The sequence below is a fragment of the Leuresthes tenuis genome, unplaced genomic scaffold (assembly GCF_036924035.1).
Source record: "Leuresthes tenuis unplaced genomic scaffold, fLeuTen1.0.hap1 SCAF_8, whole genome shotgun sequence".
In the NCBI taxonomy this organism is placed as follows: domain Eukaryota; kingdom Metazoa; phylum Chordata; class Actinopteri; order Atheriniformes; family Atherinopsidae; genus Leuresthes; species Leuresthes tenuis.
Genome location: NW_027325362.1, coordinates 23,372,363 through 23,390,584, shown reverse-complemented (window position 1 = coordinate 23,390,584; position 18,222 = coordinate 23,372,363). Strand labels below are relative to the sequence as shown.

The 18,222-nt window shown below is 41.2% G+C and overlaps 1 protein-coding gene across 1 annotated transcript in view; it reads right to left on the bottom strand.

The window, feature by feature from the left end:
- The window catches only part of thada (THADA armadillo repeat containing), a 100,177-nt gene that overhangs the window by 53,340 nt on the left and 28,615 nt on the right, over positions 1–18,222 (bottom strand). Inside the window, exons 27-28 of the mRNA XM_072391461.1 lie at positions 13,472–13,561; positions 8,029–8,160 (exon numbers count right to left, since the gene is read on the bottom strand). Coding sequence (XP_072247562.1) covers positions 8,029–8,160; positions 13,472–13,561 — 222 coding nt within the window. The remainder of the gene's footprint in view (positions 1–8,028; positions 8,161–13,471; positions 13,562–18,222) is intronic.

The following is an 18,222-nucleotide window of genomic DNA, read 5'->3' as shown; positions in this document are numbered from 1 at the left end:
AACTGTTGATGGATGATGTACACATTTTCAAATTGATGTGTAAATGCTCTTCAAAGTACAGCCCTTAATAGCTTGAAAGGTGCAGCATTTCCAGGGCGATGACACCAGTTCAGCCGTTTTAGCTAAGCTGGAAGAAGACAATGTGACGGTGCGTTGCAGCGTGTCGAATGTCGGCGTGGGAGCCCCGTCTTGTGAGGTGCGTTTTACTGCGTCTGCAATCATGGTTATCTGGGTATCTTTTATCTAGTTTGGCAGGAGAAAGAAAAAGCTGGTGCGTCCAAATGTGATCCCCTGCACAATTTCAGCCCTTTTTTGGTCCCATTTAAAACAAAAGAATCATAATACTTCAAAAACCATTCAGCTAGTTGGTTATGTATTTATATATATATTTAGTTTTTATTTTTATAGTTTTGTTGTTCAAAAGATATGCTTGGATATGTTGAGTAGAAAATTGATTAGAACATGACTGCAAAGTTTAGTCCAACAATGTGTCCATAAATTGAAAAATTATCTTAAATTCAGAGCTTTGCATGAAATGTTTCAGGTTAAAATACTAAAAACTATGTTGGATTGAACTGTGCAGTTGGACTTTTAAGCAATCTTCCATCCAAGTGAGGAGTACAGGATTCAGTGGTTATTTTACGGATTTCAATTGAATTCTATTGTATTTCTAGAGCGTCACGTCACAACAAATGTCATCACAAGGCACTTCAAAGACAGTCCAACAGTCTAATTTGAGTCAATTACAATACAATCCTAATCCAATTGAAACAATCAATTAATTTCCAAATTAGTCCAATTCATAAAAAGCAAATTTAAAAAAAAAAAAAAGTTGCTTTGCAAAGGAAACCAACTAATTGCATTGAAACTCATCTTCAATTCAGTCCTGAGTGACCGCGGAAAGAAAAAAAACTCCCATGGCGGTTCTGCCAGAGGTGAAAGAGGCGAACAGATGAAATAATTATTTTGCCTTTATTGATTGTTTTAGCTGGTTGGAACTTTGGCAAAGTGGCACTGAAAATGGTATCAGATAGGTCGTACCTATTACAATGGAAAACCTCAAGAAGAGTGGTGCTATTAGCTTACACATGCTTTATGTAAAAACAAAAGGCCTAGTGAGGCTGAGCCCCTCCTAAAAAAGCACAGTCACCTCCGGGGGTTTGAGCAAACAACAATCTTACACGTGTAGCTCTACATTTGACTGTTCTGTGGCTGCTGGTGGACACGCTTTACCACATCAGGTCCAACATCAGTTTAAATTATGAAAAACAGTTGGTGGAACAGGTCAGTGAACCTTTTTTTTGTTGCTGTTGTCAGGGTTCAACTGCTGATGGCAAACGCAGGTTTCTCTCAGCATATGTTCACAATTCGTCACTGTCCACAAGAAAGTTACAATAGCAGGAACAACGTGGAGAAATGTACAGCATCTTTGGGGAAACGGATGGTGGTTCCTTTTTTGAAGTTTATTGGCCGTGCTGTGCCCTTTCCAACGTTATCAGATATGAGCAAGTGAGTAATAAAAATGAAAGGAAGGGAGTGAGGCAGGTAGAGTAAGGAGAAATGTCAGGGCTTAATACCACAGGATACAAATCACTATCACAACACCAAAGCTTTAGTGGTAAGGCAGAGAAAGAACAAGAAGAAGCATCTGAAAGAAATACGTTGCAGGAGATCGAGCACGTTATCAATCAACCCTTAAATTATTACAATAACTGTGTCTGATCTTCTCATCCTCCCAAATTATCAGTCCCACCGTCATTATCCGTGCAGGTGTGACGCAGGCCGAGGTCAGGGAGCAAGAGAATGTTAAAAATCAAGGGTGGGGAAGTGGGAGGATATAAAGATAAAATACCATGTGGTATCATGGAGAGAAGCATTAAGGTAGGGTTCTTGATCATGTCAACACACAAAACCGAGCACCAGCTGATCGGTATCAGCTATGACCATCACGGGGTCGAGGGGAAAAAGAGGGGGTGAAAGGGAGGGGGCAGAGTTGCCAGTCATCAACCTCAGATCCGTCCACACAGGCCAGGGTAGAAAGGGTTGGGGGAAGGAGAGGGGTGGTGGGGAGAAAAATGGCTGAAGCCAAAGACGTTAGGGCTGAGCTATATTTAACATCTCCAACATATGGGCTTCATTTTGGGTGGATGCGTGAGCTACATTCCTTCTCTGACAGTAACAGACTCAGCCAAAGTCCAGATAACTAAACCCACAAGAGATGGGGTCTTAAAAAAATTACTTTAAGACTTCATGATGACTAATTTGTTGAGGCACAAAGTCAGTTTGTTATTAACCACGTGTATCTGATTTGGAAGACTTGAGTAAACTCTGCACATCTGAAGCTCTAAATGGTAACTGCTCAGTATTACAACCTATGCAGTCCTGATCCAACTTCGTTTTCCATTTGCCATGTATGGAGCATAGTGTCTATTAGGCAACAGGAGGAATGTCTGAATGACTGGAACCAACAGAGCAGCAAACTAGCATATCAAAAAGCAAACTGACAACATTGATGTCATTTTTAGGGTTTTCGGAGATTTTTGCTGCTATATCCAATTCCAAAAGAAGGAATTCAGGTTTCCAACCCGTCAATTTTTTGGTCAGGCTGAAATCTTCATTCACAGCTGAGAAACAAACCCGATTCTCAGAGATGGGTTATTTACGCACAACTTTACACATATTTCATTTAGAGCGCTATTCACTTGGCACTTCCCATAACAGGTGCAGCTGATGTGTAAGAGTTTCTATTGATTTTGCGCTTAAAGCAACTCTAGAGAAGACTGTGAGCCTTAAAACTATGTTTTGAACCATACTGATTTTGTTGCGCCTGGGTGCTGCGTTACCGCAGTTAACAACTTTGGTTTCCAGGCCTGCACCACACTATTTCTTTTTACTTTACTGATGTTCGAAGACATCTTTGTGGCTTCTTCAACATGACAACAAATTCATGTGTATGGCTGTACATGTGAAGGGCTCACATGGAGGTTGTCAGGGGCAGCCAAAGAGTCGAAAAAAAAATATCTACTTTTATATCTACAAGAAAAGTCGTTTGAAAAAGAAAATACTGTTACAGTATTGACATACAGACTCCCCCTTCTGTTGACATTTGGGGTTTTAGAAAGTTTTCCAGAGTAATTCTGAAAATGTGCTTAATGCAGCATTCGAATGCTTAACACAGAAATTGTTGAATGTTATCATAATTCAGAGCAAACTACAATTAGAATAAATCAAATGTATCCATGTCATATGCATGCTGTAACCATGTGGTAGTTAGCCCAATATTGGCAGTGAAACAAAATAGCAGATTTCTAACTTTAGGTTACAGTTTAATTATCAAGTTGCCACACAACACTAACTCATGGCCAGGACTCAATTATCTCTTCTTTAGGCGTTAGTAAAGTGCAGCCATGCAGAATATTCTTTCCAATGACATCACCAGGGGGGCTCCTTTACAGTGTGCTGCGCTGCTAAGTTTTCAAAGTTTTGAGAGGAGAACAGTGACAAACTAAACAACTGTGTGCAAGGGCGTAACCATGGTTTAGACATTGGGGGGGGTCCGAGAAAAACAAAATTGTTAAGTGCATTATCTACAATTCTTTATTTATATATTAAAATTTGGACATTTAGAACATAGTTTAGAGGACTAAATTGACCATGTGAATTCACAGCTAAAGGAATAGTGTAATTTCTCCGAGACAGTGACTGCCCCCCCACTTTGTTTTGGTTAGTTGCTTACTGTTTACTGACCTTAAACACACCTACCAATTACAATTATGCTCTTCCAGTAGTACTGTAGCAAATAGGACAGCTTCCAATTGAAAAAGACCACATACCCAAAGCATGTTTATGTAAATATTTTAATAAGGACAACTAATGATGTAACAAATTACAGACTTCTCCTTTAACAAAAAATGTGCTGAGGACTTTTAAGTCCAGGTTCATTTCTATTGTGTCAATGTCTCAAAATGTTCATTAACAATGAAAAGTCTAATAGTCTAATGTTATTTTTGTTTTATGTTTTTTTTATTTTGAAAGGGGGCGAAAGTTTATTTTGTTGATTCTGTGTTGGATTTCCTGTTCTGGTACAATCTGCTCGGTTGAGCTTGGCGCGGTTGAGCAGCGGCTCCGTCAAAAGTAGAAGTCCAATGTAAAGATAACGAGAGCCGCTGCTGAGACGGCGGCGCGCCCGGTGGGTCACTCTCATTGACGAGAGTGTTATGTTATTGTGTTTAATAAATTGAAAACAAATAAGACATAACAAGAGACTGATCCCTTGACAGGGTTCATAAAAGGAGAACATGCATTTTACATATTTTCTTCTGTATATTGGGGGGGGGGGGGGGGGGGCAGGTTGGTATTTTCTCAATATTGGGGGGACATGACCCCCCCAAAGAATGCGTGGTTACGCCATAGACTGTGTGACACAAAAGCAATGATGTGTAAAAATCCAAATATAGCTCCCGCTCAAACCTTAAATCTTTAGCTCACGTGTCCCAAAAACATGCGATTCTCCAAACTCAGAGCGCTCCAACCACTATCCACTGCAGGTAAGATAATGACCACTTAAAAGTACTATACACTGGGGCTGCCACGATTAGTCGATTAGTCATGATTATGTTGACTATTAAATTTGTCGACAACTAATTTAATAGTTCATGTGTTGTGTTTTTTTTTTTAAACTTTGTTTTTCTCTCAACTGCTGCAGCGCCTTCCACTGCTGCGTCTGCCTTTCTGTCCTTGGCACACATGCGCAGTAGTGGTAACCGGGGTCAGCCGTGATGTCACAGGAAGTTAAACCAGACGGGCTCTGATATCATGGCTACCCGGCAACGGAGCTCAAAAGTGTGGGAGCATTTTAAGAAAACTAAAGACAAATGTGTGCAATGCAATATCTGCAAGGCAGAACTTGCCTTCCACGGCAGCACAACAATGCACGAGCACCTGAAAAGGAAGCATGCTGCTGTGGCTGATTGTGAAGAGGGACTGTCATCTTGGTAAGCTAACTGGCTAGTTAGCTGCTAAAATTAGCATAAACAGAGAGTTGGTGGTTCTACTCCGAGCCCCTACTGGATGACTGAGCTTCTTGTACTATCTCTAAGGGAGGCCCAGACACCCTATAGAGGAAGCCCATTTCGTCCGCTTGTATTCATGATCTCGTTCTTTTGGTCACTATCCACAACTTGTGACCATAGGTGAGGATAGGAATGCAGATTGACCAGTAAATCAAGAGTTTCGCCTTTTGGCTCCGCTCCTTCTTCACAACGACGGGTCGGTGCAGAGCCCGCAACACTGGGGAAGGATCTCATTCCCGACCCAGAAAGAGCATTCCACCCTTTTCCGGCTGAGGACCATGGTCTCGGATTTGGAGGTGCAACTCATGCCACATATCTATTTTCTCATACAGTGAATACAAATTCATAACTGATGGTGTTGTAGTGAAAGAGAGGAGACTGACGACACAGTAGCACCAAGCAGCAACGGCAAGGCTTTAAGACCAATCAAGAGGATATTGAGAAACATCCCCTATAAATAAATGCTGGTTCATATGTTGTACAGGTCTGTGTTCACAACCTGGGGTACATCAGTCAGCTAGGGTGTACCCAGCCTCTTGCCCAATGTCAGCTGGTCTAGTTGGCAGTTGGTCACACTCCTCCTTAACAGCATGAAGCTAGGATAGCTAAATGGTGAATGAATGTGTTGAAGGAGCAGAACTTCCAAATCTATAAAAATGTATTCTAAGGAAGACATAACCGTCTCAACTAAACTCCATAGCAATCCATTGAACAGCTGTATGCTCATTCTACTCAAAACTGAAAAGATGAAACCTAATAGAGGCACTACATAAGTATATCAGGAGGGCTCATGCTGTAGGAACCACAGGTGCCTTATGACAAACTATCCATTTGCTGCCAAGATGTTTCAATCTGGACTAAGCAAACATAGACAAACAGACCAGCTGACCTATCTACGAAGGCACACTGTTGACATTAGAAATGTGATGCGATTAAATGGTTGAAGATGCCATTCTCTAATCTTACAATGTTGCACTATTGTAAGGTCAGTCAGATGAGAAGACGTAAACAATCATGTTTATTTGCATTTAGAGTCAGGAACTGACGTCTGATCACAAGTGGTCACTCGAGAGTGGGTTAGATTCAAATGACGCACTTACACCTGACCACATGTCGGACACCCAAGATGCATCGTAATACTATGTGTAAACAGCCTCTATGGTCCTATCATCAGTCAAATTCCCCAATGTATAAGCACATCTCAATAACACTCTATAATCATGTATCATTTATGTAACATTAACTTGACACACAAAGTATCCAGTGCCCATATTCAAGTATTCTTATCTAAACCAGCCATTGAACATTCCAAACACAAGGTCAAAGCCTCCCCATACCCTCCCAAACCCACACACACATGCATAAACTCAGACACACCAGCAATCCAGCTGTAAAGATATCCCATTCACTTAAATCATAATTTACTATGCTAGATAATCCAAGCACAATGTTGCACGTATATATCAACGATATAGTTAAGAGTCTCTTTCAAACATGACAATAATTTGTCCTTTCAAAGAGAAAGCTCTCACGTTCCTGTTTAGAGTTGCACTGGCAAAGCATGACATACGATGAAGACCGTTTTTATCTGTTCTCTTTGCCAGCGTTTCCATCCTCAAGCACAACCAGCTGTGGCTGCTGGCATTTGAAGTTGTGCTAGAAGCAACACCTTTTTGCCAGCCTTTCAACTCGACTCTGCGGTGAGAGCCGAACACTCCTCCCACACACATGCGCAGGAGATAAATCTACAATTCTGTTTGCAGGTGGAGTAAATGTAGCTGAACGTGTTCCAATAATATTTGTAGGTCTCTCCGTGTCAGGAATGCAAAAAAATGAAGGCTGCGATTACAGTTTCCCCATTCGCCTGGAAGGTTCACTCCTCAGGAAACACCAAGCGGACTCTGATAAAACAAGACACTATGTTAAACAACCACTGCGACGTGAGACAACGCATCACTGTAGAGACCAAGCCTGATTTGACAGAGGTTTTGTCTTGTGCAGAAACCTCAGTCTAGCTTGTTTATAGCCACAGTCCAACATCAGTATGTAAGATAAACACTGGATTTGCTGGACACAGCTCTGGAATAATAAATAAATAAATAAAAAGATGCAATGCCAGATGCAACCCATTTATATAAAAAGTTGCAGAGGCACCTGTGTCAACATAACAAACAAAGAAGAACACATACGGTAATGTTTAGACTGCAGGTGTTTTGTCTCTGTGATTGTGAATTGTTCTTTACTTAGAGCTGCAGTTCAGAGAAAGGTCGTCTGAGCAGGTGCGTGACAGATCCTTCCCTTGGTTATTCTCATTTCTTTTTACTTTATACAAGGAGGTGAACTGACTGGAAACCCATTTACACTGATAGTGATGATAAAGGGAAGGAACCTCTGAGGGAGGGAGCATTACACTCACATGCTCATGCATCTTGCTCTGCTGGTCATTTATGTTATGACAAACGTAATGTTGTTGAAGGATTTCAGTCGTTTTTGTTAAATGAAAGATGCAAGGGGTGAAGAATAAGACTTTTAGAAAAGCTTGTTTCAAAGTTGTTGTTTTTTTTAAAACACTCAAAGGACTTTAAGGTATTTTTGCTCTTAGTCCCGGCACACTTAACTCTCACCTTTTCAGCTGTCTCCGACATATTTTGCATTCAATTGTTTGAGTTTTTCTTTTCAATTAAATTCAGTTCAATAATAATCCCCACTAATCCTCAATGGAAATGTTTCTGCTCCAGTATAAACTACTATAGAGATAGGGTATTAACTATTTAGAAAGCTGAAGTGCAGCAGAGAGAGAGGTGTGGTAGAAATTCCCAGAGATTGTCATAAATGGATGATGGTTTTGTTTCTTTTTAACGTAGAAACTTACCTGATGGTGTTACACACAACCACAAAATAGAAGAATGTAAGTTTGCCCGCATGTGCGCACCAAAAAAAAAACAAAAACACCTACCTCATGATAAAGGGCAAGAAAGGGGCAAGTCCCAGAGGTGATGAGGATCCATCCATGGGGGAGGGGTAGAGGCGACTGAGCACCAGCAGCAGCAAGAACAGGCTGGGGTGTAGCTTCACGTGACCACTGTTACTGAAAACACACACACACACACACACACACACACACACACACACACACACACACACACACACACAAGCAGCCAGTCAGACGCAACCAATCCAACTTTAATATCTGCTAAAATTTTACAGAGATTAAAAGAAAGACAGATATTACTCTTGGTATAGCACATAAACGGGAAGATGAGGCGACAACTACTCTGGCTCTGTTTGACGTTTCAGTCTTAAAAGGTTACGTAATAGCCTGGGAGATCTGATTAGTACTGTATAATATTGCCATTAAAAAGTTAACACACATCTACTACTTCTAAATTATTGGGTAGATGTGTCTAAACATTTGATGATGCAGTATTTGTCATAAAGACAATTTATATACGTTTTCCTCAAAAAACAGTCTTAGAAAAACTTTAATCACCTTTGTGGATATATATTGGGTTGCACCGTATCTCTCATGAGGCATGAGGAAATAATAAAGTCAAACATGCTTTAGGGGGAAGCTATTACCCATTTGTTTATTTAAATTTGGCAGCTAAAGTTCTCTGCTGGTGCAACTGATAAAAGTCAAGCCAACTTTTTTTTTTTTCCTGAAATCAGACCGACAAGGTTCAGGAACTGAAACTCGAGTCCAAATAGGACTTGAAAAGAAAACACCCGGTACTGGATACCCATTGAAAAAAATAAACAAATAGATTAATAGATAAAATAAAGAGTTTTAATCGTTTTCATTGGTTCTTGAGCGTACCCACACAAAGGTCTCAGAATGATTTTGGAGGGACAAATATGTAGTTTATAGAAATTCCCAACTGGATATGCTGCCATTTTGCACATAAGGATATCTCTCTGTTCATTAATCTGTTCATTACTCTCATTCAGAACATAAAAGTAAAAAGCGACTGATTCATGTGAGGTTTGCTACTAATAGAAAAACTTTTTGAATTTGAATTTTCAGAAGCCATTATGAAATCAAACAGTTGCATCCTTTAGAATTAGATTTGGTAAGAATAATCAAAATCAAAACCAGAATGCTTCCTATTTAAATGACTCACAACCCTACCGCAAACATAACTGCACCTCGAGCGAAGCAGACGACAGAAGCCGTGACGTAGTACACACCATCTCCTCTAAACTGCTTTCTGCGCTGCAGCATTTCCAGTAAAACAGACTGTTGTTCAACATTAGTTAGCTCCCCACATGGGCACGGAATTACACGACTTTTGTTTGTTAGTGGCCCTCGTTTGAAGCAGCTGAAGAAACCCCTTAAACAAGGGCTTTGGGGGTTCTGAACCACAGACCAACACAAAATCATGTCGCACAAGTATAAATGCTAACATCTGTGTAGGTCAGGTCATGTAGGTAGATTTTACCGTAGATTATAATCTTCATTTGACCCTCAAATCATGATATGCTTTCAACTAATATCCCACTTTCCAAGGATCTCCCAAACAGGCTTCTTGGTGGCATTAAGGAATTAAATATGGAGTTACTAGTGAGGTGCCACAGTGACAATTGAAGCCGTGAGCATTGACTGACTGCAGTGAATGAAGATATGATTATAGTTCCAGTGTGCTGGCCATTTTTTCTGAAACAGGATGAAACAGCAATGTGTCTGGCGCCTAAAAACTGCAAATAATGAAAAATTCCAGGGCAAAATATAACTGGCCTAAATTCCTGCAGCATTTTGATACATTGCATGTCTAAAACCACCCACACTCCGACACAGTCATCTCCTCATCTATCCTTGAACTGAGCTTTTCACCTCCTGCTTTCCCTCCGTCCAAATCTCATCAGTGCCAGCTGAGTCAGAGTGGAAACTGTCCGTCTCTGCCAGCGGTTTCACAGTTCCACTCTGACACACAGGCAGCGAAAGAGCGAGGGAGGGAGGGAAATGGAGAGGAAAAAAGAAACAGATGAGTACTCGGTATACAAAAAACACACAAAAAAAAGATTCATTATATGTGTGCATCTGATATTTCATCTGAACTTGGGTCACACAATGTTTTCTTGACATTTTTATTCCTTCCTTTCCTGCCATCATCCTTTCAGAATGGGAAGAGCATGGGAAAAATGGTGTTTACAATGTGGGGAGCACTTGCAGCTGAGCTTTGTGAAGGTCTGTAATATTTAAGATTTGCTTATGTTACTGAGAATGTGTCCTTTGGGCCCTGTCATTAGTCATGAGGATCTCATAGAACAGATCCTGAACAACAGACCCCCTGCGAAAACAACGTGTGCTTTTCATTACTTCATCCGACAAAACGCACACACTCAGAACCGTCCACTGGGACTTCCATGCATCTGCAAGATGTGAAACGTAATAGCGGCCAATTACTAGCTGGTCAAATGTGTGTAATGTCACAGTTCAGTCAAGCACGGCGGGACAGGATGTGATGTCACGCACACAGGATGGGGGCAGATAAAGGGGAACTGCAAACACATTAGGCCTTGTTGGGATACAGCTGGAGGCAGAAACATTTGACAGGATGAGATAGAGACTCTGTGGCGTTTAAGGCCACTCTCAAATTCCACACAAAGGTCCTCCATGAATATCTGCCCTCTCTCCCCAAACTTCTAAATCATCCCCAGCGGCCGGACATTTAGTGAAAAGGTTATTTTTGTTTTTAATCTTTTATGAAGAGTGAAAACAGGACACTGACCTCAAGTGGTTTTAATTCTTCACTTAGACATGAGTGAAAACGATTCGGTAGCAGAGGCGGACAAAAGAAGCTAGAAAGTAAACTGAAGCTTTTGCTTTCCATTTACTTCGCTCTCAGACAAATAAATCAGCAGTTCTGTTTTGAAAATCTCTCGGAGTATGATAGAGACACTGTTTTTGTTGGAAGTGGAGGCAGCGGCAGACCAGATGGAGTACTGCAACAAATCAAAGCAGTTTAAAATGTGGGTAATGACCTGAAATAGTTTGAGAGATAAAACGTGGCTACGCTGAGCATATAACATTTGCTACACTGAGATAATAGTTAGGAATCTGACACAACAGTCGTTCTCCTTGTATGTACGAGAAGTGTAGGCTTAGGGATTTAAAAATTGTCTTTGGGTGAGTGTAAATTCAAGTGCGATTGAAAAAGTCTGTGTCAGTCCATGCCAAACAATGCCTAAGGCATAGTGGAGCATTGCTGTCTGATAATAGAGAAGGAAGAGGATGACAAAGACTAAGATAGTGGCAGAAAACATGAAAAACTGGAGATGGACTCAGGCCTGTAGAATAGCTCCTGTAGGGTCTGACTTGTACTTGCTGGTAGGATGTCCCATTCCTGGGAAACTGTTTAAAATGTTATGTACTTATGAATGACTTGGCCAAACTTCTTTGGAAATGGGCTTGTAACCCCTCCCAGGTTGATGGGCAGCAGTAATTTCTTCTCTCGAATCATTACCAATGTCTGTCTTCCTTGGCATCGTGCTAACACACAAGTAAACGCTCCAGTCCAGGCAGCAAACTGCCAAAACCTCTGTTTTGATAGAGGTGCTCACACTCCCTGAGGATCAACTAATCAGATGTGTTTGATTAGCAGCAGCTGGCTGCCACTTATCCTCTTAACGTCTATAGAATCACCTTTTGGATTAGTTTCTGTTAAATAATGACAATATGGCATGTCATGTTAATTATCTAAAAGTTGCAATCTTATCATTTCATGACCTGTTAAGGACCAGAGGATTTCTTCTCCCATTATGTCCCAATATTTCAAACCTAAAAACTGAAACCTCTGTACAGTCAACCTCCCCCATGACTGTAGATGCCATAAGCTCATTCAAAGCAAATAAAGCAGCTAAATTTTTTTTTAAAAAAAGCATGTACTAACAGACTCCGATTTGCTGCAGTTGTATTACATGTGTAATTACATGTGTATTACACGTGTTATACCTGCATGTGTATGCAGGTATGTAGAGACATGCCTGTACACACGTGCACGTGACACCTGCGATATTGTATTTCACGCCTGGGCATACACCGCTATGTATGTAATAGTATATCTAAATAAATATCTAAACACAATATGGTGTAACTTTCCTTTTCTTCTCCTTGCTCTTTTGTGTGTTTCGTTCTCAAGTATTGTGTTTTTGCATTCTGGCAAAACGGGTTTGGAAATGGAAGGGTGGAGGGCAGGGATATTATCTTTGACTGTACAGAACATCGTGCATCAGCAACTGGCTATTACAAAGTTTTACAAAATTGCCAAGCTGTTGTGATCACTGCCGTTCCAACAACATAGCCCCTTAAATTACTATATAAAACCCATTTCTCTGCCTGCATGCTACATCAATCCCACGTCAGCCTCAGAAAGGCTCAACGTGTGCTTCCATGCTGCATTTACATTGCAGCTGCTTTTTGTTTGTCTTCTACTCTTTGGTTCAGAGAGGATGTCAACATGTTGATTGCTTTATTATTTTTGGATCTCTGGACAGTGAACTGTTCTCCGTCTGCAATTCTTGTTTTTTTCCTTCTAGTTTTTGTTTTGAGGACATTTGTGGGTTTTATTACAAAAAACACAATGTGCATAAGCGGATGACCTTACACAGTTGTACCTTGTATTTATCCATTTTGTGAATGTCCTTACTCTGTAACTTTTGTCTGAAAGCACCTCTCTTGCCTCCCTGTTCCGATGTGTATGGCTGCAGTATGGTGCGGTCGGGTCTGTTTGGGTGGCGCGATACGCTGAGATGATGTGGAAACTCAGACAGCCGAGGTCTGGTTCCGTGGGAAATTTGCGAATGTTTTAACAAGGGTCGAAGGGAGTGAAGGGAATTGTGAAAGAGCTGGTCTGAAAGAGCTTTGAATTAATTGGATCCATATTAAGATAAGGCTGCCTTAGGAGTTGCTGGACCACTCAGATGCTTTTTAAAAAAAAAAAAAAAAAGGGAGTTTGGGCTGAGCTGACAAAGATAAGGCCAATGAACCTCTGTGGACTCAACCCTCCACTGAAAAAAAACAAAACCAAATCTCAACAAGACATTTACTTTATTCACTCGTAAAGCCTTGTGCTTTGAGCAAATAATCTGTCATCTAAGCACGTGATAAAAACAAGGCTGTAAGGCTCTTGAGAACTAAGGAAATAATAAATTGTTCATGTTCTTTGTTAGGAAAAAGAAAAATTGTGCCAATTTCACCTTTTCCACCTTGTTTGCTCAGGAAGCCTCTCGGAACAAGAGCAACGCTGCTTTATCAGCTTAACAACAGAAGAAAACAGGAGAGCTGCCTGGTATGCCTTCAATCCAAGTAACAATTTACCTCGATCAGGATGAGGGGTGTGTGAAAAACTACGGCAATGGCTGAATGTGAACGGTGCACACGTGCAGGAGGGCCACCTCACCTTTCCACCGTGGCAGCAGCCTCTTCCAGCTGGTTGAGAAGGAACGGATAGAGAGCTGGAAAACGAGTGAAAAACTCCCGACCAGTCATCCTGTGGGCAGAGGAGGAGAAAATGAGAGACGCTATTAATGAGGGCACTAAAACTTATGATGAGGGGACTTTCAAATAGGCAGTGGAGAATTTGTTTTGAGACATTTAGGACCGCATTTGGGAGTGGTTCTTTTTAAAAGCTTCAAGTGTTGAAGGACTTTATTTTTATCGGCTTTGCGAGCACATGCTTGGAGCTAAACGCTCGTGTCAGAATGATGACATACTCACTATGGCAATGGCGACATGCAGTTAATTTTTTTTTCGAGAATGTTCGCCGCCTCAGTATGCCAACATGCGCTGATGTTCACATTTAAACCATCAAAAGAATACATTAGCTTCACACATTTTAACTGGAAAATTCTAATTCAGACTTGATGCTTAAGGATGAAATGTTCTGAGGTGGAAATCCTTGAGCATTAGCATTCAGTTTGTTTTGATACAGATAAACTGTGCATAAAACATATGAATCCTGTTCAATTGCTTATTAACACAGATAGCTAATCAGCCAATCGCATGGCCGCAACTTAATGCAGTTAGGCATGTAGAGGTGGCCAAGACAACTTGCTAAATTGCCCCTGAAAGGGTATTTAAGTCATTTTAAACATGGCATGGTTGTTGGTGCCAGACAGGCTGGTCTGAGTATTTCAGAAACTGCTGATCTGCTGGTATTTCCACACACAACCATCTCTAAGGTTTACAGAGAATGGTCCGAAAAAGAGAAAAATATCCAGTTAGCGGCAGTTGTGTGGATGAAAATGCCTTGTTGATATGAGAGGTCAGAGGGGAATGGGCTGACTGGTTCAAGATGATAGGAAGGCAACAATAAGCACTCGTTCCAACCAAGGAATGCAGAATACCATCTCTGAAAGCACAACACGTGGAACCTTGAAGAAGATGGGCTACAGCAGCAGAAGACCACACTGAGTGTCAGTCCTGTCAGCTAAGAACAGGAAACTGAGACTACAATTCGCTCAGGCTCACCAAAATTGGACAATAGAAGATTTGAAAAACGTTGCCTGGTCTGACGAGTCTTCATTTCTGCTGCGACATTCAGATGGTCGGGTCAGAATTTAGCGTAAACAACATGAAAGCAGGATCCATCCTGCCTTGTATCAACGGTTCAGGCTGGTGGTGGTGTAATGGTGTGGGGGATATTAGCACCAATTGAGCATTGTTTAAATGCCGCAGCCCACCTGAGTATTGTTGCTGACCGTGTCCATCCCTTTATGACCACAGTGACATCTTCTGATGGCTACTTCCAGCAGGATAATGCACCATGTCACCAAGAGCCTCCAAAGTCACCAGATCTCAATCCAACAGAGCACCTTTGGGATGTGGTGCAACGGGATATTCACATCATAGATGTGCAGCCGACAAATCTGCAGCAACTGTGTGATGCTATCATGTCAATATGGATCAAAATCTCTGAGGAATGTTTACAACACTTTGTTGAAAGTATGCCAGGAAGAATTAAGGCAGATTCTGAAGGCAAAATGGGGTCCAACCTTTTAGTAGCAAGGTACCTAATAAAGTGGTTGGTGAGTGTATACCATGGACCTCCTTTTTTTCCTTTTTTGCAATGTTACTACAGTAGGCCAGATGATACAATCTAAACACTAACTTCAGAGTGACTCACTTATATTGTTTCGTTATTTGCGGCCATTGCAGTTTCACACAGAATAAGCCTCATCATGTTAAGACCTCGGGGCCCAAGGCATGAGAAGGGGAGGGCCTCTGATCCAGAGCCTCTTACAACATCTCAAGTTCGTAAATCAGGCAACCACAAGGAGACGCAACACAAGGACAAACAGATCCAGAGTTACTTTAACCAATCCCAAAAAGATTTAGAACGATTCAAAACAATTGCAAACACTGTAAGCACCTGGAAACCGATTAAAGTTACCCCAAACAACAAGAAAGACACTTAAAACAACTACGAGTGTACATTAAACAAAAACATAGAGATTAGTAGACTGTTAATAAAATAAAATAAAAAGAACTACAAAGACTTTATAATCACAAAGACACTCAAAACGGCCCAAAACTACTTTGAATTGATTTGAAATATCTCAAGACTTAAAAACATAGATTAAGAGATTTAAAAAAAAAGAAAAAAAAAACACAAACCAAAAATAAAGAGATGCAAATAAACACAAACAGACACAAAGGTGTAAAACAAATGGATGCAGATACCCAAAATACATCAGACAAACAACCATTCTCTCTTAGTCTGGATGTCTTTCCATTTAATTACCGTCACAAGGATCACCATCAGTAGCACAGTATGAGTCACTCTCTGGGAAATGGGATTAGTTGCACAAGCCTTTATAAATCCACCCAATCAGAAAAAGTGTGGTTGAAAAATGTAATGTAAAAATAGTGGTACAAACAACCACCTTTTTTCCCTTTTTCTTTTTTAAAGACTCAGTCATTAAACGTTGATCGCATTTAGCCCTGCATTTCCACACAAGATGGAAACTTACAAAACAACAAATGAAAATAAATCAACGAAAGATAGCCGTGCGCGTGTCAATTTCTAAAAAACTTTGGATCCCCATGAATCAACATTCAATACACTTTTTTAGAAAGGAAGGACATCTTTTGAGATTTGTCGAGTCCAAAGCTAAGCTGGAACCCAAAGAGAAACTCCAGCTGGAAAGCAGTAATTGTACTGCGACGATGCCCCCCTGAATAGCCAAAATGGCTTCAGAAGTCAAACATGTGAAGTCAGTCTTTACGCTCGCTGTCCTAAATAAAAAAAAAGGTCACATAAAGAAGCTAACGCACAACCGTTTTTCAAAACTACAGAGAGTCTAACGGCAGAAAAGTTTAAGGCACAAAGAAAAAGGAACACTAACGGCATGGACTAATGATCACACGGTTGGTTACAATTAAATTTCTGTCCAATACACTCCCCATTCTGTCAAGGTAACAAGAAGCGAAGGAGGGGAGGCAGCGGGGAGAAACTCCAATCAAACGCTGTAGAGCTCGGCTAAAGAGTCATCCTTGTGCCAAATATTCTCTTGCTAAACAAATCAAGCCTTTATCTTTATTCTTTTAGCAACAGCTAGACATAAACAATGGATTTGTGTGTGCACAAATGCTATGCTATGTTTAACTGTCACGAGCGTTTGCTCCTATGTATTCAAATAAGCAACTTTATATTTAACGCTAGCGGTCTCGCTGCCGTAACCACCATTCAGCCAGAGGGCCAATAAAGTTTTTTATTTTATTTAACTCTGCCTCTCTAAATCAAGTCGCCCCTAAAGGGAAGAGGTTTGGCCTGCCAGACACTTGATCACAAGACAGGAGAGACGCTGCCACACTTAGTGCTACAGTCACGGCTGGCACAGACTCTGGACTACAGTGAAAAGGCGCACAAGCTCTTTGGATCTGGTTCAGGTTAGCAGCCGGGCCCTGTCACAGCAGGAAAGTGAGCGTCAGCCTGAAACCCCCTCTCAACCTGGATATGACTCACAGGTAGATTCAGAGCTCCGAGGTAGACTGCGCATGGAAACTCCAAAAGAAACACGTTCATGGAGTGCACGTGCAAATCCGGGACGTGCCCTTTGTCTTCTGTTTTTCCTAATGAGAGTCTCTCTGCCCGACAAGTCTCTGCTGCCTCGGGGGCAAAGGTCAGAGGCTGCCGGAGCAGATTCGAAGGCGTGAGAGGGGCGAGGATCACAGAGGAGGAGACGGGAGGAGGTGTTGGTGAAAAGACTCGGATACATTATAAAAGGCCTTTGCAGGCAAACGGCACATAATGTGCATTTGGAAATCAATTGTCTTTTAAATCGAATGCACCAAGATGATCTTTATCATTAAAAAACTATGCTTATGAATAGCTTTTATGATGCAGAATACAATCAGAATTAATATTATCTCTCAGATTTGGGAAAGCTATCTTAAAAGAGCCGTTGTACAAAATAAGAGTGTAAATAAGAGCTGTGTTCCATTCCACAGTGTACATGAACCATACTAGATACCCCTTTGCTCAGGGAATGTTGTCAATGGGAATTTCCCTGAACAAATCTCCTCTATACAGAACACGCTGCAACGTCACCACCGTAGACAGCCGCCTCTTTATCCATAAGGCTGGTCACACCAAATCACCAAAGATATCCGTCGCTGCTGCTGTGGCTGAGCTGGTTCCACAGTTAAGCTGGAAATATGTTTTCTGAATAGGGTAAGGTTAGGGTTAAACCTAAAATCAGTTGCAGCAGGTCTTATGGAGGAGCTGAAGCAGAGTGGAATCTCCTTAAGGAGCTTTGGAATCTCCTTCAAGAAGCCTGGAGAACTAATTCCTGATGACTATTTAAAGAAATTGTGAGAAAACTGGTCCGAGAGGGTTCAAGCTGTGCTGAAAAATAAAGGACTTTTAAGCTCAGTAGAAATGTTCATTCGTGTATGTTGCTTTACATGTTTCAATGAACAGCTGCGACTACTTCCTGTTTTCCGGCAATTTGATAAAGACATGGGGGGTGGGGTTGCAAAGTACTGCATCAGCACTTTTCTAAGTGAACCTGTACTTTTACATAGTTTTACATTGTTTGGTCATTTTACTTAGCAGTGAATGCGTCAGTGTGATGGGGAAATGTTGAACGTTCTATACAGTCTTTGGTAGCTCCAGTGGGAGCAGTATGAAGTCTGGTAAGTGAGCTC